Below are 20,904 nucleotides of genomic sequence, written 5' to 3' on the forward strand. Positions count from 1 at the left end.
CACCACCAGTACAGGCAGGCTGTATCACCGGCTCCCTGTCCAGTAATGAACCGGCAGCCCGTGTCAGCAGAAGCCGCACGGTATTATGACGGTCTGAACGCTATACCAGCAGAAAACCGCTAAAACCTTGTTACGCCACCCAGCTGCCCCAACCAAGATGTCTGCCGCGCTACAAGAACGTCGCGCTACGTGCGCGCTCTGGTAAGAGGCGGGAGAAGGAGAGCATGACGGGATGACGTCACGGAAGCCAGGCAAACCGTCTGACATGGCGGGAGGCGGGAAAAGAGCGCCGCAAGCCGAGCAACAGGTGAGGGGAAGCGGGGGCGCCATGCAGGAGGGGCTGCCAGGCCATGCTGGGACTTGTTGTCCGCAGGGGCTGGTAGCACGGAGTATAGGTACGCGGCCGGCGTCCTCCTAGCGGCCAGTGTAACTAGGGCTCTGCTCACACAGGCGGCGGCTCCAATGCGTTTGACAGGGGGTTTCTATGCCCCACCCCCTCCCCCCATCGCTGCATTAGAAACCGCTGAGATGCAGTAAAATAGAGCAGGCGGTGGAGCGCAGTGGCGGGGCGCACTGTGAGGGACACATGCACGGGCTGCACCGCGGCGCTACGGCCCCGCCGGTTTACAACACCTCGATCTCAATGTGTTTTGTAAAAATAATTACCAGTTTTCTATGGGACCCTAAAAGAAAAAATAAATGTCGTTGCTCTGGCGATATGGTGGCCGCAGCCTGACTGGTGGAGTCCGTGGTTGGTGTGACCCCGGTCTGGCGCACTGGATATTCATGTTCGATGCAGCTGTACTTACCGTCCGCCGGAGGTACAGCCCCGCACTCCTCCTCTGGTGAAACGGACCGCCACAGCCAATCAGAGCCTGCAGTGCCACTGCCCATACTCCTGGCATCAGCGCCCACATCCTGGGCACCGTGATGCTAGCAGTACAGGGCGGTGGCACTGCAGCCGTCATACGTTACCATGTTGTACAGCAGGGCTCAGGACCTAACCGTCATATACTGGCGGCACAACCCCTGCAATGCCTTCCTGCCAGTTGTGCCAGCCTTGTCCTAGTTCTGTTGGGTTTTGCTGCCGCATCAGGGCGGGCGCCCGCCTCCGGGTTCTGCAGCAATGACCCTCCGTAGCACGCTATAGAAAAGTGATTCTTCCTGCACATGGGCGGAAACCGATTGTGGCTTCTGCTTGCGGATGAACAGCATGCTCTATTTTCCTGCAGCGTCCGCACAGACAGCGTCAATAGAAGCCGTCTGACCTGCGGCCCGTCTGCAGCGGACATTGCGGACGGGCTGCCAATACTGCGTGAAAAGCAGGAGTTTAAAAAAAAAAGATCGCGGCAGGGAAAGGCGCGCTCCCTCTGTGACTTTAGCCGGGTCTTGCGATGTTATCACAGAGAGCCCGGCTGGTTACCATGGCAACAGGACGCCAGATACCGGCGTCCTGTATTGCCATTGCCTATGATCGCTGTAATAAGCGATAAGGCATTGCAGGAGAGAAGTTTGCGATCATCAGTGGTATGGTGTAAGCCCCCCAGAGGGACACAGATGGTGTAAAAAATAAATATGTACAAAAATAAAAAATGTAAAAAAAACACCCTTTTTTATGCTATTTCTCATATTAGCATACCGTATATACCGGCGTATAAGACGACTTTTGAACCCCGAAAAATCTGCTCTGCAGTCGGGGGTCGTCTTATGCGCCGGTAATACAAAAAAAAAAAAGTGTAAAAAAAAAAAATTTTATTACTCACCTCCCACGGCGTTCTGTCGCGCTCCGGCAGGATGTCGCTCGCTCCGGCAGGCTGTCGCTCGCTCCTCGTCCCCGCCGCAGCATAGCTTTCTGAATGCGGGGCTTGAAATCCCCGCTTCCAGAAAGCTAATACACACGCCGGCAGCCATGACAGCATTGAATGGCTGTGATTGGCTAAAGCACACGTGGCTTCAGCCAATCACACTATTCAATGACATCATTGAATGGCTGTGATTGGCTGAAGGCGCACGTGTTAGCAATCACACCCATTCAATGATGTCATTGAATAGTGTGATTGGCTGAAGCCACGTGTGCTTTAGCCAATCACAGCCATTCAATGATGTCATGGCTGCCGGCGTGTGTATTAGCTTTCTGGAAGCGGGGATTTCAAGCCCCACATTCAGAAAGCTATGCTGCGGTGGGGACGAGGAGCGAGCGACAGCCTGCCGGACCGAGCGACATCCTGCCGGAGCGCGACAGAACGCCGTGGGAGGTGAGTAATAAAATTTTTTTTTTTTTCTCCACTGAATACCGGCGTATAAGGTGACAGTTGGGGGGTCGTCTTATACGCCCCGTCGCCTTATACGCCGGTATATACGGTAATTTTTTTTTTTTTTTTTTTAAAAGCCAAAGAAACATATTTGGTATCATCGTGTCCGTAAAGACCAATAAATCGAACACGCTTTTTATCCTGCATGGCAAAAAGCATTAAAAAAAACGCAATAAAAATGATTTTTAAAAAACGTATGTACCTCAAAATGGTACCAATAAAAAAGCTACAGCTCGACTCGCAAAAAATAAGCCCTCGTGGAGCTCCGTCCATGGAAAAATAAGTTACAGGACTTTGAATGCAGCGATTTAGAAAAAAAAAAATCCAAAAAAGGGTTTTTATTACAGAAAGTGGAAATGTATTGTGTGATTTATGCTGCATAATTATCGCATAAAAAAAGAATCTATGGCAGAATTGATGCGTTTTCTCTCCCTGCGATCATAAAAATAATTAGTTTTACAATATAGCCTATGTAGCCAAAAATGGCACCAATGAAAACTACAGTTTGCCACGCAAAAAACAAGCCCTTAAGGGGTTAATTCAGGGGGTCTATTGAAGGGAGGCGTCCAGGAACCCCGACAACCCCTTTAATATTTGTATTCTAATTCTTTTTGAATGTGTGGAGCGGTGGGTCTTACAGAGCCAAAACCTTCTGAAGTGCGTGAGTTACTTATGTCGCACATTTAGTGCGGTTTGGTCCGGTCATTTGGCCGTGCATAATGGGCAAAAGAATAGAAAACAGACCTTTGTTTATGTAGAGTGAGTTATTCTGCGGGTCATTACAGTTTATCTAGTTTTTGTTATGTTTTGCTGCTTGCTAAATACAACAACCAACTTGCTTTCTGTCGCCATATTGTCATTCTGTTGACAACTCCCCCTTCACATCCTGAGGCCGACAACAGGCGATGCCAGAAGCCCGCTGATTTGTATTGGGCCTATCACACCTGCGTGAGTATTGGTCATGTGACAAAAAATCGCAGCATGTTCTATCTTGGCATGTATTATACATGCCAAGATAGTGCATGGGGATTGGTGACACTCACACATCATTGTGTGCCCACCTAAGGCCGTATCTAAATAGACGAGTGTGATATTGGTCTTAGAAACCTGCACTGATATCGTACTATTAAACCTGCAATTACATTTTTTTTAACATTTCCTCTGTGATTGCTATGCATTTTGTGAGAAAAATCCTCCATGTTCCCGTACTTTTGGTTTTCACTTACTTGAAAATCGCATGTTGTTCCCCAGCGGAGGCTTGGCAGGTCTAAATAGCGCTCGCTCCTTCTCAGATTATTCCCCCATGGGTGACGTGGCGGGCTCTTTTGGGTTGCCACGTCACAATGACGCGGTGGGCACTCCAGTGGGCACAGTAGTATAAGGCACTTACTCCACTGTTCACAATAGTTGTTTCATCAGACGGGTAGCGATCGGTTGCACATCTCTACTTCTGCTGGACTCTGGGGCAGGTACAGGCCGTGATCTCGGCTACAAGTATTTGGGAGACTGTCAGATTTTCTCCTGTCACCTTGGCTCCTACTGTAAATGGCTTACTAACCCGCCATCATTCCCTTGTGTATTACACCTGTCTCTGCAGAACAGCGACACAGTGACAGAAGATGTTAAGAAGAGACGCTCCGACCAGTCAGATGTACCGCTCAGCCTGCGGCAGGAAGTGGAATCCTTGTATAAGCTTACTATGCCGGAGGACTTCTATCAATTCTGGACACTTTGTGCTGAAATCAATGAGGAAGAGCCATGCGGTAGGATATATATTACCTGATAGAGATGCTGATTTATATATATATTTGTTGTTTTATGTAGTCACTGCTACCTTGTGTGGTAAAAATGTGAATAAAGTGTTTCACAGCTCATCCTTCACTCGTGAGTGAGGAAGTTTATACGGCCTCTCACACAGATGTTTTCTTTACAGCATTTAGTGGCGTCTTCAATCCCCCACTGAAAACGCTGCACTAAGCCTCCATTCATATCAATGGGGCCCCTCGGACGAGCTTTTTAGCACGCACTAAATTAAACACTCTATGTTCTATTTTACAGTGTTGCTGGGCGTTATTGATGCCTTCCACCGCCCTTGAAATGTACAGGGTCCGGTTAAAAATGCTTTATAATGCAGTTTAACAGCGTTTTTAATGCTGCTCACGATGCCACCGGGAGGGCAAAAATAGTGCCATCAGCTGGCTCTGCCTGCGTTGTTGCTGCACAAAATATGCAGTAAAGATGCTCTGCAGGCTGTAAACCGCAGCATTAAAAATACTGCAGCGTTTTTACCAACGCTTGTGTGAGAGTGGCCTAAATGTTCTGGCATCTCCTCACCAAATCTACTGCTCATAGTGCTGCTATCATCAGCCATGTTTCCCCTCCATGGCCTTTATCAAAAAATGTGCATAAGGTGTTCTCTTTTCTGCATGTAAAGCTGTGTAAGCCAACCAATACGTTATGTGCCTCCCCCATAATCATGAATGTGCAGAGTGGGCTTGATAATTCTTTCCCTTATCCTCTATCATCACATTATTCCTCAGCAGGAAAACTATCACGTGTACAGTGAGTCTTCAGGAAAGTGGGCAAACTGAGTTCAGGGAAAAAACCAAAATGCCTACAAAACCTTTATTGTATGTGTTACCATGAATCCTTTCTCTAGATCAGACTGCGGTCATCTCACGACTGATGTGTGGCAAATTGCATAATGTGAAATTACTAGAGATGAGCGAGCACCAAAATTCTCGAGTGCTCGTTACTCGAGTCGAACTTTCAGTGATGCTCGAGGGTTCGTTTCGAGTAACGAATCCCATTGAAGTCAATGGGTGACTCGAGCATTTTTGTATATGACTGGTGCTCCGCTAAGGTTTTCATTTGTGAAAATCTTAGCAAATCACCAAAGTCATGTAAAAAACACAGAAATGGATAGGGCAGGCGAGGAGCTGTAACAGCTGTGGCAGAGAAGCTGTAACAGCTGTGGCAGAGAAGAACGATGTTAGCCCATTGAATTCAATGGAGCCGGCAATACAGACGGCTCCATTGAAAGCAATGGGCTGCCGGCGAGCGTGGGATGAATTTTTGGGAAGGGCTTAAAAATATAAGCCCTTACCTAAAAATCATCCTAAAATGTGTAAAAATAAAAAAAAATGGATACTCACCTTTCCGCTGCAGCCGAAGTTCAGCCGCGTCTGGCCGGCAGTTCTTCTGAACTGCTCTGAATAGTATTCAGCAGCCGGTGATTTAAAATCCCCGCCCGCTGAATGAGCTGCCTCTGATTGGTCACAGCCTCACCAATCAGAGGCAGCTCTCACTCACACCCATTCATGAATGGGTGAGTGAGTGCTGCCTCTGATTGACTCACCGCAGGGACCAATCAGAGGCAGCACTCTCCCATTCATGAAATCATGAATGGGTGTAAGTGAGAGCTGCCTCTGATTGGTGAGGCTGTGACCAATTAGAGGCAGCTCATTCAGCGTGCGGGGATTTTAAATCCCCGGCTGCTGAATACTACTCAGAGCAGTTCAGGAGAACTGACGGCCAGACGCGGCTGAACTCCGGCTGCAGCGAAAAGGTGAGTATACATTTTTTTTTATTTTTACACATTTTAGGATGATTTCCAGGTAAGGGCTTATATTTTTAAGCCCTTCCTGAAAATTCATCCCGCGCTCGCCGGCAGCCTATTGCTTTCAATGGAGCCGCCTGTATTGCCGGCTCCATTGAATTCAATGGTCAGTGCTCGTTTAATCGAGACGAGTACTGCGTGGTGCATGTCTCGAGTAACGAGCATCTCGAACACCCTAATACTCGTCCAAGCTTGATGCTCGTTCGAGTATGCTCGCTCATCTCTAGAAATTACCCATCTGCCGTTTGGAAGATTTCATGTTTTTTAAGAGGACTTGCAAAGGATATAAAGGACATTTCACATTTGCGCTCGTCTCTATGGAATATGCTTCATTGTATGTTACACTAATTCTGTATTTTATTTCCTCTAAGATGCACTGAAATCCAGCCTTGGCCTTCAGCTTGTTGGCCCGTATGATATTCTTTCTGGCAAACACAAAGTGGCAAAGAAAACATCTGATATTAATTACCATTTGCACTGGAGGTTCTTCTATGACCCCCCTGAATTCCAGACCATCATTGTAGGGGACAGCAATATGAAGCATCACATTGGCTATTACAGGTGAGGCTTCCCCTCTATCCAGTATGTATTTCACCGTAGCTTGTTTTTGCTTATTGAGCATCTTTCTAGCTGCAGACTGTTTCAAATCAAAATGAGTTCTGTTATCAAACGCCTGGCCTCCATGACCCAACGTCACCGCCCTCTGCCTAATAGGAGACTGTGCTTATGTCGTCAGCACATTCTATGGACTCAGCTTCATATGACTGGAGCCCCTAAGTTTTATGGGAGTAAGTAATGGTCTGCAGTTATGGCAACATTCGTCACCATGACTACTGCTGTAAGTGTGTAGTCTACAACTACAACTGAGAACTAAACCTGCCATTGGAGGGCGACTTTAAGTTTTATTAATCTAAATGGTTGTTGTGCCCTGTGACCTACTACTACGGGAACTGGGGCGTTCCCGTGAGCTGGTGTAATAATGTCACAATGATAGCACGGACACAGAAGTTCTGCCCAGCTCATTGGATGTGAAGGGAAAGCACTATAGGAATAGGGAACACTCCCAGAGCACTTGCAGTAACAAGAAAATGGGGATAAAAGTTGGTTTTATTGGCACTGCACATGACAAGACACAGGTATGTTTGTGCCTACTCTCCAGTAACTACATGGAACAGTTAGTAGTTTTGCGTCAGCAAAAGTGAGGACAGACTGACTTTAAGGCCTCATGCCCACGGCCATGGCAGATTCCGCTAGCGGAATATCGCAGCAGAGTCCGCCATAGAGCCCCCCCCCCCCCAAAACCCTCATACTCGCCTCCCAGTTCCGCTGCGCTGTTCTTGTCCATCAAGCCGGCATGCATGCGCAGTACAACGCGGGGCGGGGACGCGTTTTCACGTGATACTTCCACTGTGCTACAGCGGAAGTATAACGTGACGGCCAGCTTCCATTGACTACAATGGAAGCCGGCTGCGCGTATTCCCATTGCAATTAGAGCATGCCGTGGTTTGGTTCACACTGCGGAATTCTGTGGCGTGGACATTGAGCTATTAGGTTCAATAGAACCTAATAGGTCTGGGGTAACGCAACGGATTTCTGCCCTGTAAAACGCAGCAGAAATCCGGCCGTGGTAATTAGCCCTAACCGTTCAAAAGAGGTTTTAAAAAAAATTAATAAATCCAATTTCAAGTAAAAACATAAAATCCCCCAAATCGCATTTTTTTGCATTACAAAAATATTTAGATAAAATTAAAGATATAAACTTGACATTGCTGCATATGGAACAACCCAAACTATAAAAAGTATCGTTATGTCCTGAATGTACACAAAAAAGCTAAGCCGCCAAAATGGCTTTTGTTATAACTCTTTGATCACTTTTCATTTTGGAAACTAGTCTGTACTGCGCAATTAAACCAATGAAAACTACAAATTGTCATGCAGAAAAAGTCTTTGTATGCAGTGAGACAAACGCCGAGCGCACAAGTGTGTCACTATTGTGTGTTCCGCATGCGACGTGCTGTACTAATCTCCCATAAGCGGCCAGGTTACCACTCACACATATTGCGTTTAATACGCGTGTTCTATCTTGGTGTGTATTACGCATACATACACGCCAGGATGGTACATGGTGATGGGCGGCATGCAGCCAGTATGTAATGTCATTGTATACTGGCTGCATGCCGTGCATGTATATTTTGCAGCTGGCACGCTGTGAGATATGCTCGGGTTAGCCCAGCCAAAGACTAATTCTGTCATTTATGGCACACATCTCAAAAAAATGTTAGAATTGCTGTTTCTCTCACACAACCACCCAAGAAAAGTACATTATATGTATCCCAAAATGGTGCCATTAAAAATCACAATTTGTCCTGCTGAATACAAGCCCTCATATGGCTAGGCTGACCTAAATAAGAGATGAGTAATGGAAACGCAGGCTGTGTCGGTAAAGGGGTTGTGCCTAGATTACAAGTTATCCCCATCCACAAGATAATTGGTGGGTGTCTAATCTCTTCTGTCCTGCTGTGCCTGTGACTGAGGGTACAATGCTCCCATTGATTTCAATAGGGTTTTGCAGACCTGCACTTGAACGTGGCATTTCTAATGCTGTGATTTTCAAGCGCTGTCTGCTCTATTTTTGCGTGTTTCTAGCGCTTTTTAACGCACCTCATCACCCATCACAATGATGTGATACATTAAACGCTGTCAAACGCTATACAGTGTGTTCAAAAACACTGCTCGAAATCAGGGTAAAATGCCACAACTTCAAATGCAGAGTCTTGTGCAGGCAAGTGTGAGAGTAGCCTAAGGCTTTATAGACGCTCCTATACTGCAGTGTATGTAAATCCCCTGTCTGTCGTTTCAGAGATTCTCCAGAAGAACTGCCTGTGTTCCTCGGATCTAATGACGCTGCTAAAGGATGCCTAATCTTTCCATCTGGGGATAATGTATTCTCTGCTGTTAAGTAGGTGTTCACCCTTATTTATGTTCTATAGACAGTTGCAAGGTGTGAGCGCTCCTGTGCCAGGCTGCCTGAAATAATTATCTTGACTTTATTCTGTACCACTCTGGGATCCTTTGTGGTGATATCCAGTACTTCTCGTTGAGCCCCTTGGACTGGAGGATAACTCCTATTCTCCAGTGATATAGCTTGCCCTACTTGTGCACTCCATTCGCAGCTCCTGACTCTGTTGCTGCTGTTCCTTGACTGGGCTCAAAGGGGCCGCAACCTGCACTTTCATTGTTTTGTCCTCAGGCCTCTTGGAGGATCTTAATCCAGTCCAAATCTAAAACGCACAAAGGCTGGATTTTTGCAAGCCCTATTGGTCCCTCACGGCAGTCTTCCTCCTTCTGATATGCACTTGGTCTCACCCTGTTTGTCTACTCTCCGTGAATGATCAAACCCTACACCTGGCCCTTCTGAACTGGATCTAATGCTTAAGCGAATATCCAATCCTCGCTACTGCCCTTGCAAGCAAAATGGAGGAAGTTAAAGTGGACTTTGCCTTCTGCAAAACGATCTCCAAAACCTGAGACCATGTGACGCACGTGGAGGACGACAGAGTCCCCTCTCTGGATGACCTTATTATACCACTCATGGCCACGGTGTCCAATGCAGTCCCAAAAGCAGACTTTGAAGCATAAAGCGGATGACTTGTAGAACTGCTCCAGGAGAAACAATCTACTCATCATTGGACTCCCAGAGGGGCAGGGGAATTTGTCGAACAGTGGCTACATGACCTGTTTCCTGAGGTTCCTTTCTCTAGAGCTTTCTTTGTGGAGAGAGCTCACCAGGGGCAAAGGCAGCCTTCTATTCCAGGGCCCCTAAAAACACTACTGGAACGGTTACTTTATTGCTTAGACAGGGATGATGTCCTGCAAGCTGCCAATCAACATGAGGAAATCCGCTGCAACAGTTCTATGGTCTTTATCCTTCAGGATTTTTCTACGGACCTCCTAAAACAAAGGGCATCATTCATTGGAGTCAAGCGCAAGCTATGAGAGATGCAACTTATTCCACGGACTATCCGGGCCGCCTGCGTGTGAATGATGGTGACCATGTCGGGTTCTTTGCTTCCCCATCTATGGCAAAGGAATGGATTTCCACCAGGCGCTATGTGGAAAATCTGAACAGACTCATTAATCTGTTTGATCCCCATGTGAGTTCAGTCGTTAGAGTAGTTCTGTTTGCTGGAGGGGGGGCTGCTTTCTGTTCTCAGGGGAGCAACCTCTATGCAGATGGGGACCTTGTCCTGTGTTGCCAACCAGCACCTTTGACTTATCCCCTTGTGCCTTAACATCCTGGACGATCGCCAACAGTCCTTATAATTCGTATATCTTTTACAAGCTATTGAGAGGGTTTTTATACTTTTACTATGGTTAATGGTGTGATTACCTGTATTCCTATTGCTATATGTATGTGTAGTTGATACCATCATAATCTACTCCAGTATCCCCCGTGTTCTTCCTTAGCCACCAGTTGCATTATTAATATGGTTAATTTAGCTACCAGTGGATGTTTCTATATGTATCCTGTTGTAATTTCTACGATTAGACCATATATTTTGTTTGATTTTTTCCCCCCCATTTTCTGCAGCTCCACTATTACATTACTTTATATCTTCTGTCTTTTACATTGTGATACTGTGAGTTTGCAATGGCACCTATCTAGGGAGCTCACTGCCGTCCTGAATCCTTTCTATACAGTTACTCCCCGACTTGCGAACAGGTTCCGTTCCGGGAGCCTGTTCGCAAGTCCGTTTTGTTCGCAAGTCGAACAAGTAGTAGTATGGAGCGGGATCGCGGGTGGATCCCGCTCCATACAACGTCGGGTGCCGGCTGTTCTTACAGCGGGCACCCGGCGGCAGCAGTTCCGACGAGCCGCGCCGCTTGTCGGAACTGTTAACACTTTAAATACCGCTCTGACAGCGGTATTTAAAGTGTTAACAGTTCTGACGAGTGGCGCGGCTCATCGGGACTGCTGCCGCTCGGTGCCCGCTGTAAGAACAGCCTACACGCGCCGTTCAGGGGGCCCATACAGCGTCCCACGATGAGATCGCGGGACGCTGTGTGGTTGCTAGGCAGCCGGGGACCTCCTGAAAGGCCCCAGGGCTGCCTATGCAGAGTGCCCATCAAGCGCACGGCTTGCTAGGCGCTCTACATAGACAGCCCTAGGGCCTTTCAGAAGACCCCCGGCTGCCCAGCAACCGCGATCTGACCGGACAGGCTTCTATCAGGCTTGATAGAAGCCTCTCCGGTCCCTGCACAGCATGATGTAATGCCATAGCATGACATCATACTGTGCAGAACAGATTGTTCGCAACTAGCGAAATTCGCAAGTCGAATGTTCGCAAGTCGGGGACTATCTGTACTTGGTTTAATAGATGGCTGGAATAACATTTGTCATAGAACGTCGGGCGTATGGGTTCTGCTAGGAAACGTTCCATGATATTTTTCACTTCTACTTTCATGAAAACCACATGTTATACTAGAGACTCGCCTTACCTCTGAAACCGAGTATTTGTTAAAACCATGGGTGCAGTGGTCATGTCATGCTTGCCATAAATCATACTCCATGGGGTATCCCTATTGATTCAAGTGTCTCTCAGATGAGAACAGACCCAAAAGGTAGATTTATTTTTAAGGCCGAAATAAATAACTTTTATACGTGACCCTCTGCTGTTCTAACCCGCCCCCTGCAACCCTTGCCATTATCGGAGGGTATTTCCTTTGCTACTATGTTTCCTGATGCGATAGTGTTATGCATGTGAGAGATCTTTCTTATGGATCCCAGTATGGGTAGGGTTGGAAGGAATGTGCGTGTTGTGGTTGTGCAAATCCGCCAACCCTTTTTTAATTAGGTTTAGGAAAACTCTGCCACCTAGTCATTCACACAATATGTCATTTACATAAATAACTACCTGTTTTATTCTTCAGACAGTTTGCTGTAAAGAAAATGAAGACCATTTCTGACAAAAAGACACTGAACATGGTGAAAGACTTGGTGGAGAAAGTAACGGCAGCAGCAGATAACCTGGGGTACTCGCTGGAGCAGAAAACGGCATCCATGAAACGGAGGGATAAGAAAGTTAGTCTTCTATGGTTCAATTATTCTTTATAGCAGTTTGTTCTCTATAAACAGTCTTCTACCCGGAGTCCTCGGCTTTGCCTTTAATTCAGATATTTACTCTAAATTTACAAATCCTCCATTTTTCATACTTCTACTACAGGCTTGCTCAATCACAGCTGCATCACATGACTTGAGCCACATGTTGTAACTACTGCAAGATGCCAGTTCTAATAGGTTTTCCTTGCTTGACTAATAAGCCGTTGTTAATGAAAATTGTGTGACTGCCTTGTTATCTAGTTACTTGTGTTGTCAATTGTGCCAAAGTTACACCAATATGCACGAGTTTCCATCCAGCTAAAAGTAAAGTTGTTTCTAGGCTAGACCTTATACCTATTTCTTGGTTAACGACCTAGAACGGTTCTCGTTATATTAAAGCGACTCTCCGGGTCTAGAGAAACAAAGATGTCCGCACCACTTCTCTGACAACCTGATGCACACTACATTAGTAAGCATTAGAGATGAGCGAGCACACTCGTCCAAGCTTGATGCCCGATCAGGTATTAGACTACTCGAGATGCTCGCTACTCAAGTCGAGCACCACGTGGTACTTGAGAAAATTCCATTTCCTTCCCCGCATGTTTAGCGCCATTTTTTTAGCCGATAAACATGCGGGGAAGGCATTACCACTTCCTGCTGTGACGTGCCAACCCTCTACATGTCTACGGCAGTGAGTGGCTGGCGGGATCAGGTGACCGCCAAGTACTTAAACTGGTGCCGCCCGCGGCTCGCCTCAGACACATACTTGCAGAGGTTAGGGAAAGTGTTAGTGTAGGGTGCGGTTAGGCAGGGATCCTGTCTTCAAGAACCCAACGGTGCTGCTTAGGGCTACTCCTTATTGTGTGCATTACTTTTTTGGCTGGCTGTGAGCAGTAGTGCACCAATTTTTGTTTTTTCAAGCATCTAGGTCTGTGCAGACTCTCACATCTACCATTCTATGTGTGCAGTGAATTAGCTGCAGTTATCAGCACTATCCACTGGGTTAATTTTTTCTGCCCCTGTGCAGAGCATCTCACATCTACCATTCTCTGTGTGCAGTGAATTAGCCGTAATTCTCATCGCTAAACAGTGGGATAATTTTTTTTTTTTCTTCTAGGCCTGTGCAGAGCATCTCCCATTCTCTGTGTGCGGTGAATTAGCCCCAGTTCTCAGCACTATACAGTGGGTTAATTTTTTCTGCCACTCTATACAGCCTCTCATCTACAAGTCTCTGTGAGCGGTAAATTTACCCACAGGAATCAGCGCAAGACAGTAGTTTAATTTTTTCTGTCACAGCATAGAGCCTCTGGTATCTACAAGTCTCTGTGTGCGGTGAATTAGCCCCAGTTCTCAGCGCTATACAGTGGGATAATTTATTTGGGCCCTGCTCTATCCTTTATCCGACATGATGAAGAGTAGGGGCAGGGGTCGGGGACGTGGAGTTTCCTATGTGAAACTCTAAGCGGGGAGTGTTTAGCCGTAACGAGAAGTGAGCGAATCAGCAATTGTTTTTATGCCGGCTGAAACTGAGCGACAATCAAAGTGCGCGATGGCTCGCATTTGGGCATAACTGTTATTGTGCACTTTTGTTCGTTTGTCAATCAAAATTAGCTCAATCGTTACATGCAAATGGGCCTTTAGACTACTTATTCATGCACAGTGTTCATCAGGTGGTCAGAGGTGGTTCGTCAATCTTTGCTTTTCCTGATCCAGAGGCTCGCTTTAACCCTTAGTGACCAAGCTATTTTCGTTTTTCCAATTTCATCCACCCCCCCTTATTTTTTTTAAATCGTTAACTCCTTTATTTATCCATCATCTAGAGCTGTATGAGGGCTTGTTTTTTACAGGATGACTTGTATTGTTCAATCGTACGATATAATGTACTGAAAAACTCTTTAAAAATTCTAAGTGGAGAGAAATGGGGGGAAAAAATTCCGCCATGTTTCTACGCGCACAAAATGCAACAAAAATGATATGAAACTTTATTCTATGGGTCAGTACGATTACTACGATACCAAAGTTAAAAAAAAAAATTTATTTTTTTTTTTGCTGTACTACTTGTATTTTTTTCAAACCTACTTAAGAGCTTATTAGTGTGTAAATGTAGGCTCCCGCTGTATACAGAATACAGCTGGAGAGCTGTCTTCTGTATACAGCTGCTGTGTTCTTGGAGCACTCAGGTGGTATCCCTCTGTGTTCCGAGCGGGGTATGCAGCGCACAGCTGGAGCGCTGTATTCTGTATACTCTTGCTGTGTTCACGGAGCGCTCAGGTGTTATACAGCTGAGTGGTTTACGGAAGACAGCTGGAGTGCGTTCATGGAGTGCTCAGCTGGTATACAGCTGAGCGCTCCGAGTGGTGTATACAGAAGACAGCTGGAGCGCTGTCTTCTGCATACTCTTGTTGTGTTCACAGGGCGGGATACCAGCTGAAACAACAATATCAGCGGTGTCCCAAGCGCATGGTCCTGATAAGACTCGTTGTTAATGAAGACGGCACGATGGCTGCGCGTTTGGACCCAACGATTCTTGCTCAAAAGCAGTCTTTTCAGCAATAATCGTTGTCTCTAAATGGCACTTAACAGTATGTAAGCCAAAAGTATTCCAGTTTAGAGTTTTTTTTAGTTCTGGGGATGTGTGCTGTTAGCAGAGAACATAAAACTTGATGAAAAATTTGCACTAAGAGCCTAGAAAGTTGGACTTGGCATTCAGCGATGTAACTTTAAACAGACCTGTTTTAACCCCTTGAGTGGCGGGTTTCCTACCACCCTGTCGTGCCCACCAGGGCAGGTTTTTTAAAATGGTCTAATTGAATTTCAACTAATTTTGCAGTTGCGTCTCAAGAGCCATAACTTTTTCATTTTTCCATTGACATGGCCATATAAGGGCTTGCTTTTTGCGGGACAAGTTGTGATTTGTTAAACGGGGAGGAAAAAAAGAAATGAGGAAAAAAGAAAAAAAGGGGCCATGTCATTAAGGGGTTAAATAATGCATTAGCTTCCTTCTCTGGGTCATTACGACGCATGGATACCACATGTGTGATTGTATTTTTGATTTTTTTTTTACAAAGTAAAGGGAGACAAGTGTTTTTATTTTATATACTTTTTTTATTTTTTATAATTTTTTAACTTTTTTTTTTTTTGTCCCTTTAGGGGACTTCCACAGGGACCCATCAGGACCCCTGATCACATTCCGGGGGTCCGATGGTGACAGCCCTTTACATGCTGCAGTGACAGCCCTTTTACATGCTGCAGTCACATAGACTGCAGCATGTAAGGGGTTAACACAGCAGAGATCGGAGATTTTCTCTGATCTCTGCTGTAAGAGCTAGTACCTAGCTGTCCTCTGACAGCTAACAACCAGCTCTCCCTGCCACAGAGACCATTGGCTTGCTTCTGACAAGCCGATGGTCTCTATGGCAACCTGTAAACAAACCAGTGCAGGAGATTGCCGACATATCGGCAATATCTTCTGCTGGTTTTTCAAAGCCCTTGCTTTGTTCTCTGTGGGTCTGTGCAGGCAGAGCACACTGTCACAGCTTGTGGCATTGTGCTCTGCAGCTCCCATAGTGATACATAGCCCGGAAATCTTCCGGGCTGTATCGCTATGAGCAGTGGAGCTCGTCCCGGAAATTTTCCGGACGTGCCACTCAAGGGGTTAATGAAGGTGGTACTTGATGATTTACACATTCTTTTTATTAGGTGGTGACAAAGTCCTTCCACGGCACGGGATTGGTTGTCCCTGTAGATAAGAAGAATAATGTAGGCTACAGAGAACTGCCCGAAACAGACGGTAAGTTGGCAGCTTGATTTATCTGTCTACTAGTGCCGGTCACATACATTACAAACTACTCTATTGTTTAGGGTGCTTTTACACGGAACGGATATCGTTCCAAAAATCGCTGGATTGTTCAAATTTGAGCGATAATCATTCAGTGCAAATGCATCGAACGACGAACGTTAATTCGTTCACTTAGCGTTCATAGCATGAAAATCATCTTTAGCTCGTTTGCTAATTTCAGTTTAAATACCAGTCATTTACTTGTTCTCATTCACCGGTACAGTGAATGTGAACGATTTGCGAGCAAACTGTTTATCTACCTGTATAAACGGGCTGCACAAGCGAACCGCCATCTAAAAGCATGATGAGACTTTTCTTTTAATGGGCTGTCAGATGTTTATGATTTGTCATAATGGTTCCCCAAAAACTTGCTGAACACTGGTTGTTCCACTGTTGGAGCCGTTAGTAATCAACCTCAAGGTTGTATGAACCTGGCAGCATGTTTTCGACTCCCTTATAACACCACCACATGAAAAACGGAGCTTTACATACTATTCAGATCAGTAGGTTGTGTAATTCAAAGATGTGCAGGTCCTCCAGAATGTCCCTTTATCAGGACCAGAGAGCAGCTACAATTGATGAAGACTCCAAGTGAGGGATACACTTCCATTATGTGATGTACAGTTACAACCTGGGCATTTGGGGTTTGTGTTATGGAGGGGGATGACCTGCTTCATACAAGGGAGGTGCTGGCTGTTTCTTACAGCTGCTAACCCTTCAAATGCCCCAATTAAAGTTCTGGGCTCCAGAACTTTTCGATCGCTTTTTATTAAATTTTTTTCTTTGAGACAAGGTGAGCAACAAGCGCAATTCTGGTTTTTTTTTTGTTTGTTTATATGACTACGTGCACTCTGCAGGGTAAAGCGTTACTTTGATAGATCAGACTTTTATGGGTGCAGCAATATCAAATACCATTTATACTCGAGTATAAGCCTTGTTTTTCAGCACGTTTTTTTTTATGCTAAAAAAGCCCCCTCAGCTTATACTTGAGTGAGGTAAAAAAATGTTAAAAAAAACCCCGCAATGCTCACCTCTCAGCCGGCATCTGTGTCCCCGGTGTGATGGTCTCCCCGGCGGTGCGGCAAGCTGCTTGAGAATTTTCCCCGTTGTCATCTCCCTGTTCAGCTTTGAATTTCCGCGCCATCAGTGCTGTGTAGGTAAGAGCTGTGATTGGATCGAGCGCCAGCCAATCACAGCCGGAGCTCGATCATTCACAGCCATTCAGTGGGTGACATCACTGAATAGCTGTGATTGGTTTATCAAGTGCTGGCTGTGATTGGCTGGCGCTCGATCCAATCACAGCGTTTACTTACACAGCGCTGGCGGCGGGGGAATTCAAAGCCCAGTAGGGAGATGACAGCGGGGAGAATTCTCAAGCAGCTTGCTGCACCACCGGGGAGACCATCACGCCAGACCCCGGCTGGGAGGTGAGCATTGTATTTTTTCTTTACCTCGTATATACTTGAGTATAGCTAGGCTTATACTCGAATCAATACGTTTTTGGGTTTTTTTTACCAGTTTTTTTGTGGTAAAACTTATGTAGGAGTACATATGTCTTGGTCGATTTTTTATTAACTCTGTGTAATTTTTCTTTTTCTGACTACGAATGAGGTGTTTTCAAACCTTAATTTTTTTGTGTGTAAACAAATGAAACTAGGGAGGTTGTTTGGTGGATGTATTTAGGTGACCCTAATGCGCATGCTTGGATTTTTTTCCTGCCTCATTCTGCTTGGCTGTTTTAACCCTTTCCAATCCAATTTGTATCCTGGTTTTCCTAGGGTGGTTACTCTTTTTTTTTTTTTTTGCCGTTATACAACGGCGCTATATGCTGGCTAAAGCCAGTACTGCATGAGGTAACACGTTGGATAGGCTCCGACAGCGGAGAGGCTGGCAACATACAGTAAGAGAACCCCGACGGACGTCTACCAACATCGGAGCTGTACAGCCTTAAATAAATCATAATGTCTTTAGACATCACAGTGGATTGGAAAGGGTTAATATAAAATTGGTATAGCCTTCCATTACAAGGCACCTATGGCGACAGTTTAGGTTGTCAGCTGGTTTTTTTTTTTGTTTTGTTTTTTCTTGATTTATTTTATTCAGTTTCTTTTGCAACTTGTTTAAAAAAAATCCCTCCTTACAATGTGTAAGATCTGTGGGGGTCATTCACATGGTGGTGTTTTTATTTAAACACTTTTCTACTGTAACTAAGGTATCCATAGTAGGCCCAACCCTGAACCTCCACGACATAATTGTACATGCTGGAGTGTTAAAGGGGTCTAAAGCTTCCATCTTTGGATTCCACGGGTCGCCTACTTTCAGCACATAAGCTTAGTGGTGACAGATTCCCTTTTATTGTTTGCAGTGTTGTATATGTAAGTGTCTCATTAAAGTCACCCTTTGATTCTCCTCATTCTCTGCAATAAATTGTTCATCAAGTCACATTAACAAATCTAGTGTTACATATAAGGTCATATTTTTTATCTTTTGTACTTTAAGGAAACTTAAAGAAGATTTGTAAAGCCATAGTGGAGGCCTCAAATGATGAGAAACGAATGAAAGCTTTTGCTCCCATTCAGGAAATGATCACTTTTGTTCAGTTTGCAAATGATGAGTGCGATTACGGCATGGGATATGAGTTGGGGATCGACCTGTTTTGCTATGGATCTCATGTAAGTAAACAAGCTCCACACGGTCATTGTCTGCTCAGAATACATGCATTTAAGTTTAAAAAAAAAATAAAAATTTTTGCTCCTAAAATGCTGGGTGTTTACGGGACACTTTCACCGCGGAAATCCAGCAATTGTGCCACAGCGAAAAAACGTGAGATTTCTGCGGGATAAGCGCGCTGTGGGTTTTGGAGCGGCTTGCATGCTTTTCCGGTGCGGCTGGCTCTCCCATAGAGAGGAGCGAGGCCGCAGGCGGATCTGCCCTGTGTGAACCCAGCCTAAAGGTGTCCATAGCCTTTAAAGTGTAACTAAACATTCAGGGCAACCAAAGAAATAGATCGCTCATGGTTCTGTTTAAACAGCGGCGGTTCAGCAGTGAACAGCCACTGTGTTCCCTCAATGGAGGGGGGCAGGGGAGCGAGAGGAGAGAAATCTCCTGCACTGCCCCCTGCTGGCCGCTCCGTGTGCGAGACAGCTCTGCTTGCTCCCATGTGGGAGCAAGGAAACGGAGGGACGAGTGTCGGGCATCGTTTGCCTGACATTCATCCCGTGTAAATGGACCCTTAAACTAACCCTAAACTGTTCTTTTAATTATAAAAAATGTTTCTTGAAGGTGGTGGCCCTTTTATTAAAGGGGTTGTCCCGCGGCAGCAAGTGGGGTTATACACTTCTGTATGGCCATATTAATGCACTTTGTAATGTACATTGTGCATTAATTATGAGCCATACAGAAGTTGTAAAAAGTTTTTTACTTACCTGCTCCGTTGCTGGCGCCCTCGTTCCCATGGAGCCGACTAATTTTCGCCGTCTAATGGCCAAATTAGCCGCGCTTGCGCAGTCCCGGTCTTCTTCTTTTTTCAATGGGGCTGCTCGTGCTGGATGCCGGCTCCGTGTAGCTCCGCCCCGTCACGTGCCAATTCCAGCCAATCAGGAGGCTGGAATCGGCAATGGACCACACAGAAGCCCTGCGGTCCACTGAGTGAGAAGATCCCCGCGGCCATCTTCATCAGGTAAGTAAGAAGTCACCGGAGCGCGGGGATTCAGGTAAGCACTCTCCGGTGATCTTTTTTAACCCCTACATCGGGGTTGTCTCGCGCCGAACGGGGGGGGGGGTTGAAAAAAAAAAAAACCCGTTTCGGCGCGGGACAACCCCTTTAAATGTAGGAAAAATTGTAGAGGATGAGGAGGAGAAAGCAAATCTATTAGTTTTTTTTTCTCCAGTGTATTTAAAAGAAAATAAAATGTCAGATGAGATGCAGCGTGATAAAGTAAACTCTCCACTAAATATCACCAGTTTAACCCAGGTCACAGCGGAGGAGGATCACAATGGGAGATATCATATTGCATGCACCTAGCATATTATATGATTCGAGAGCACGCATAACATAGAACATGGCGCGATTTGTTTTCTGCATTACAGTGCCATGCTAGAAAACATCGCTCATGTGTATGACCCCATTCAAAAGAATGGGGTTCAGATTTGTGCGACTCACAATGCACAAATCTTGCACGATTTTCTCGCCCGTGTGAAGTCTGTCTAAGATATATTGGGAGTTTCTTATATTCGCTTGTAAAATTGATTTATGCAAAAATGTATTGAAAGTTCTGTGACCATTAACTCCTTGTTGTCAGGGTATTGCCACAATGTGAAAACTAGTTTCAACTTTTTGTTTGTTTTTATTTTTCAGTACTTTCACAAAGTTGCTGGCCAACTTTTGCCCCTTGCATACAGGCTTCTGAAACGTGACTTATTTGCAGAAGTAATAGAATCTCACCTGGCAAACCGAAGCAAAGAGAATGTCAACCAGCTAGAAACATAAATCTGACCACGGGCACAGTTTAATATGTTGTGTATTTGTTCTGGTTCTGTTCTCATGCTTTATGCTATAAAGATAGTTTTGTAATAAATTGTTGTCTTGTTTGCAATCAGTAAGACTGTAAATAATTCGGTGACATTCAGACATGAAAAGTAAAAGTATTGCCTAGAAATGGCTACTGCACAGGGCTTCAGGCTTACTTGACTGTCTATGGCTACCTACACCCGGGCGAGCTTGATATCGCACTCACCAACTTGCATTATCACTGCAATGCGAGGCGTTTTATGTCAAACTCCTCCCATCACCTCAGTAACGTAGCGATCGGCAAGTGCTTCCTATGGGAAACCTCGCATCACACTAGCGTGCACATCGCATGCCATGTGATGTTTTACTGTTATATTGAAAAGAATAAGCGATACCGAGGAACGCAGAAATATATATGACTCCATTCAAAGGAATGGGGTTCATATTTGTGCATCTGCAATGCACAAATCCTACGTGAAACTGGCCTACGGGCCCTTTAACCCAGGACGACTTGGTTGCCTGACA

General features: G+C 45.5%; 1 protein-coding gene across 1 annotated transcript; it reads left to right on the forward strand.

Annotated features, from left to right (window-relative positions):
• Positions 1-217: 217 nt before the first annotated feature.
• On the forward strand, positions 218-20,464 carry HPF1 (histone PARylation factor 1). The gene is made up of 8 exons (XM_066573535.1): positions 218-307; positions 3,910-4,075; positions 6,303-6,492; positions 8,792-8,890; positions 11,863-12,013; positions 15,731-15,821; positions 18,369-18,541; positions 20,227-20,464. Exons 1-8 carry the CDS (start codon positions 233-235, stop codon positions 20,356-20,358), a joined length of 1,077 nt encoding a protein of 358 aa, XP_066429632.1. The 5' UTR covers positions 218-232; the 3' UTR covers positions 20,359-20,464.
• Positions 20,465-20,904: the final 440 nt, after the last annotated feature.

This window comes from Eleutherodactylus coqui, chromosome 7 (genome assembly GCF_035609145.1).
Source record: "Eleutherodactylus coqui strain aEleCoq1 chromosome 7, aEleCoq1.hap1, whole genome shotgun sequence".
Lineage (NCBI taxonomy): Eukaryota > Metazoa > Chordata > Amphibia > Anura > Eleutherodactylidae > Eleutherodactylus > Eleutherodactylus coqui.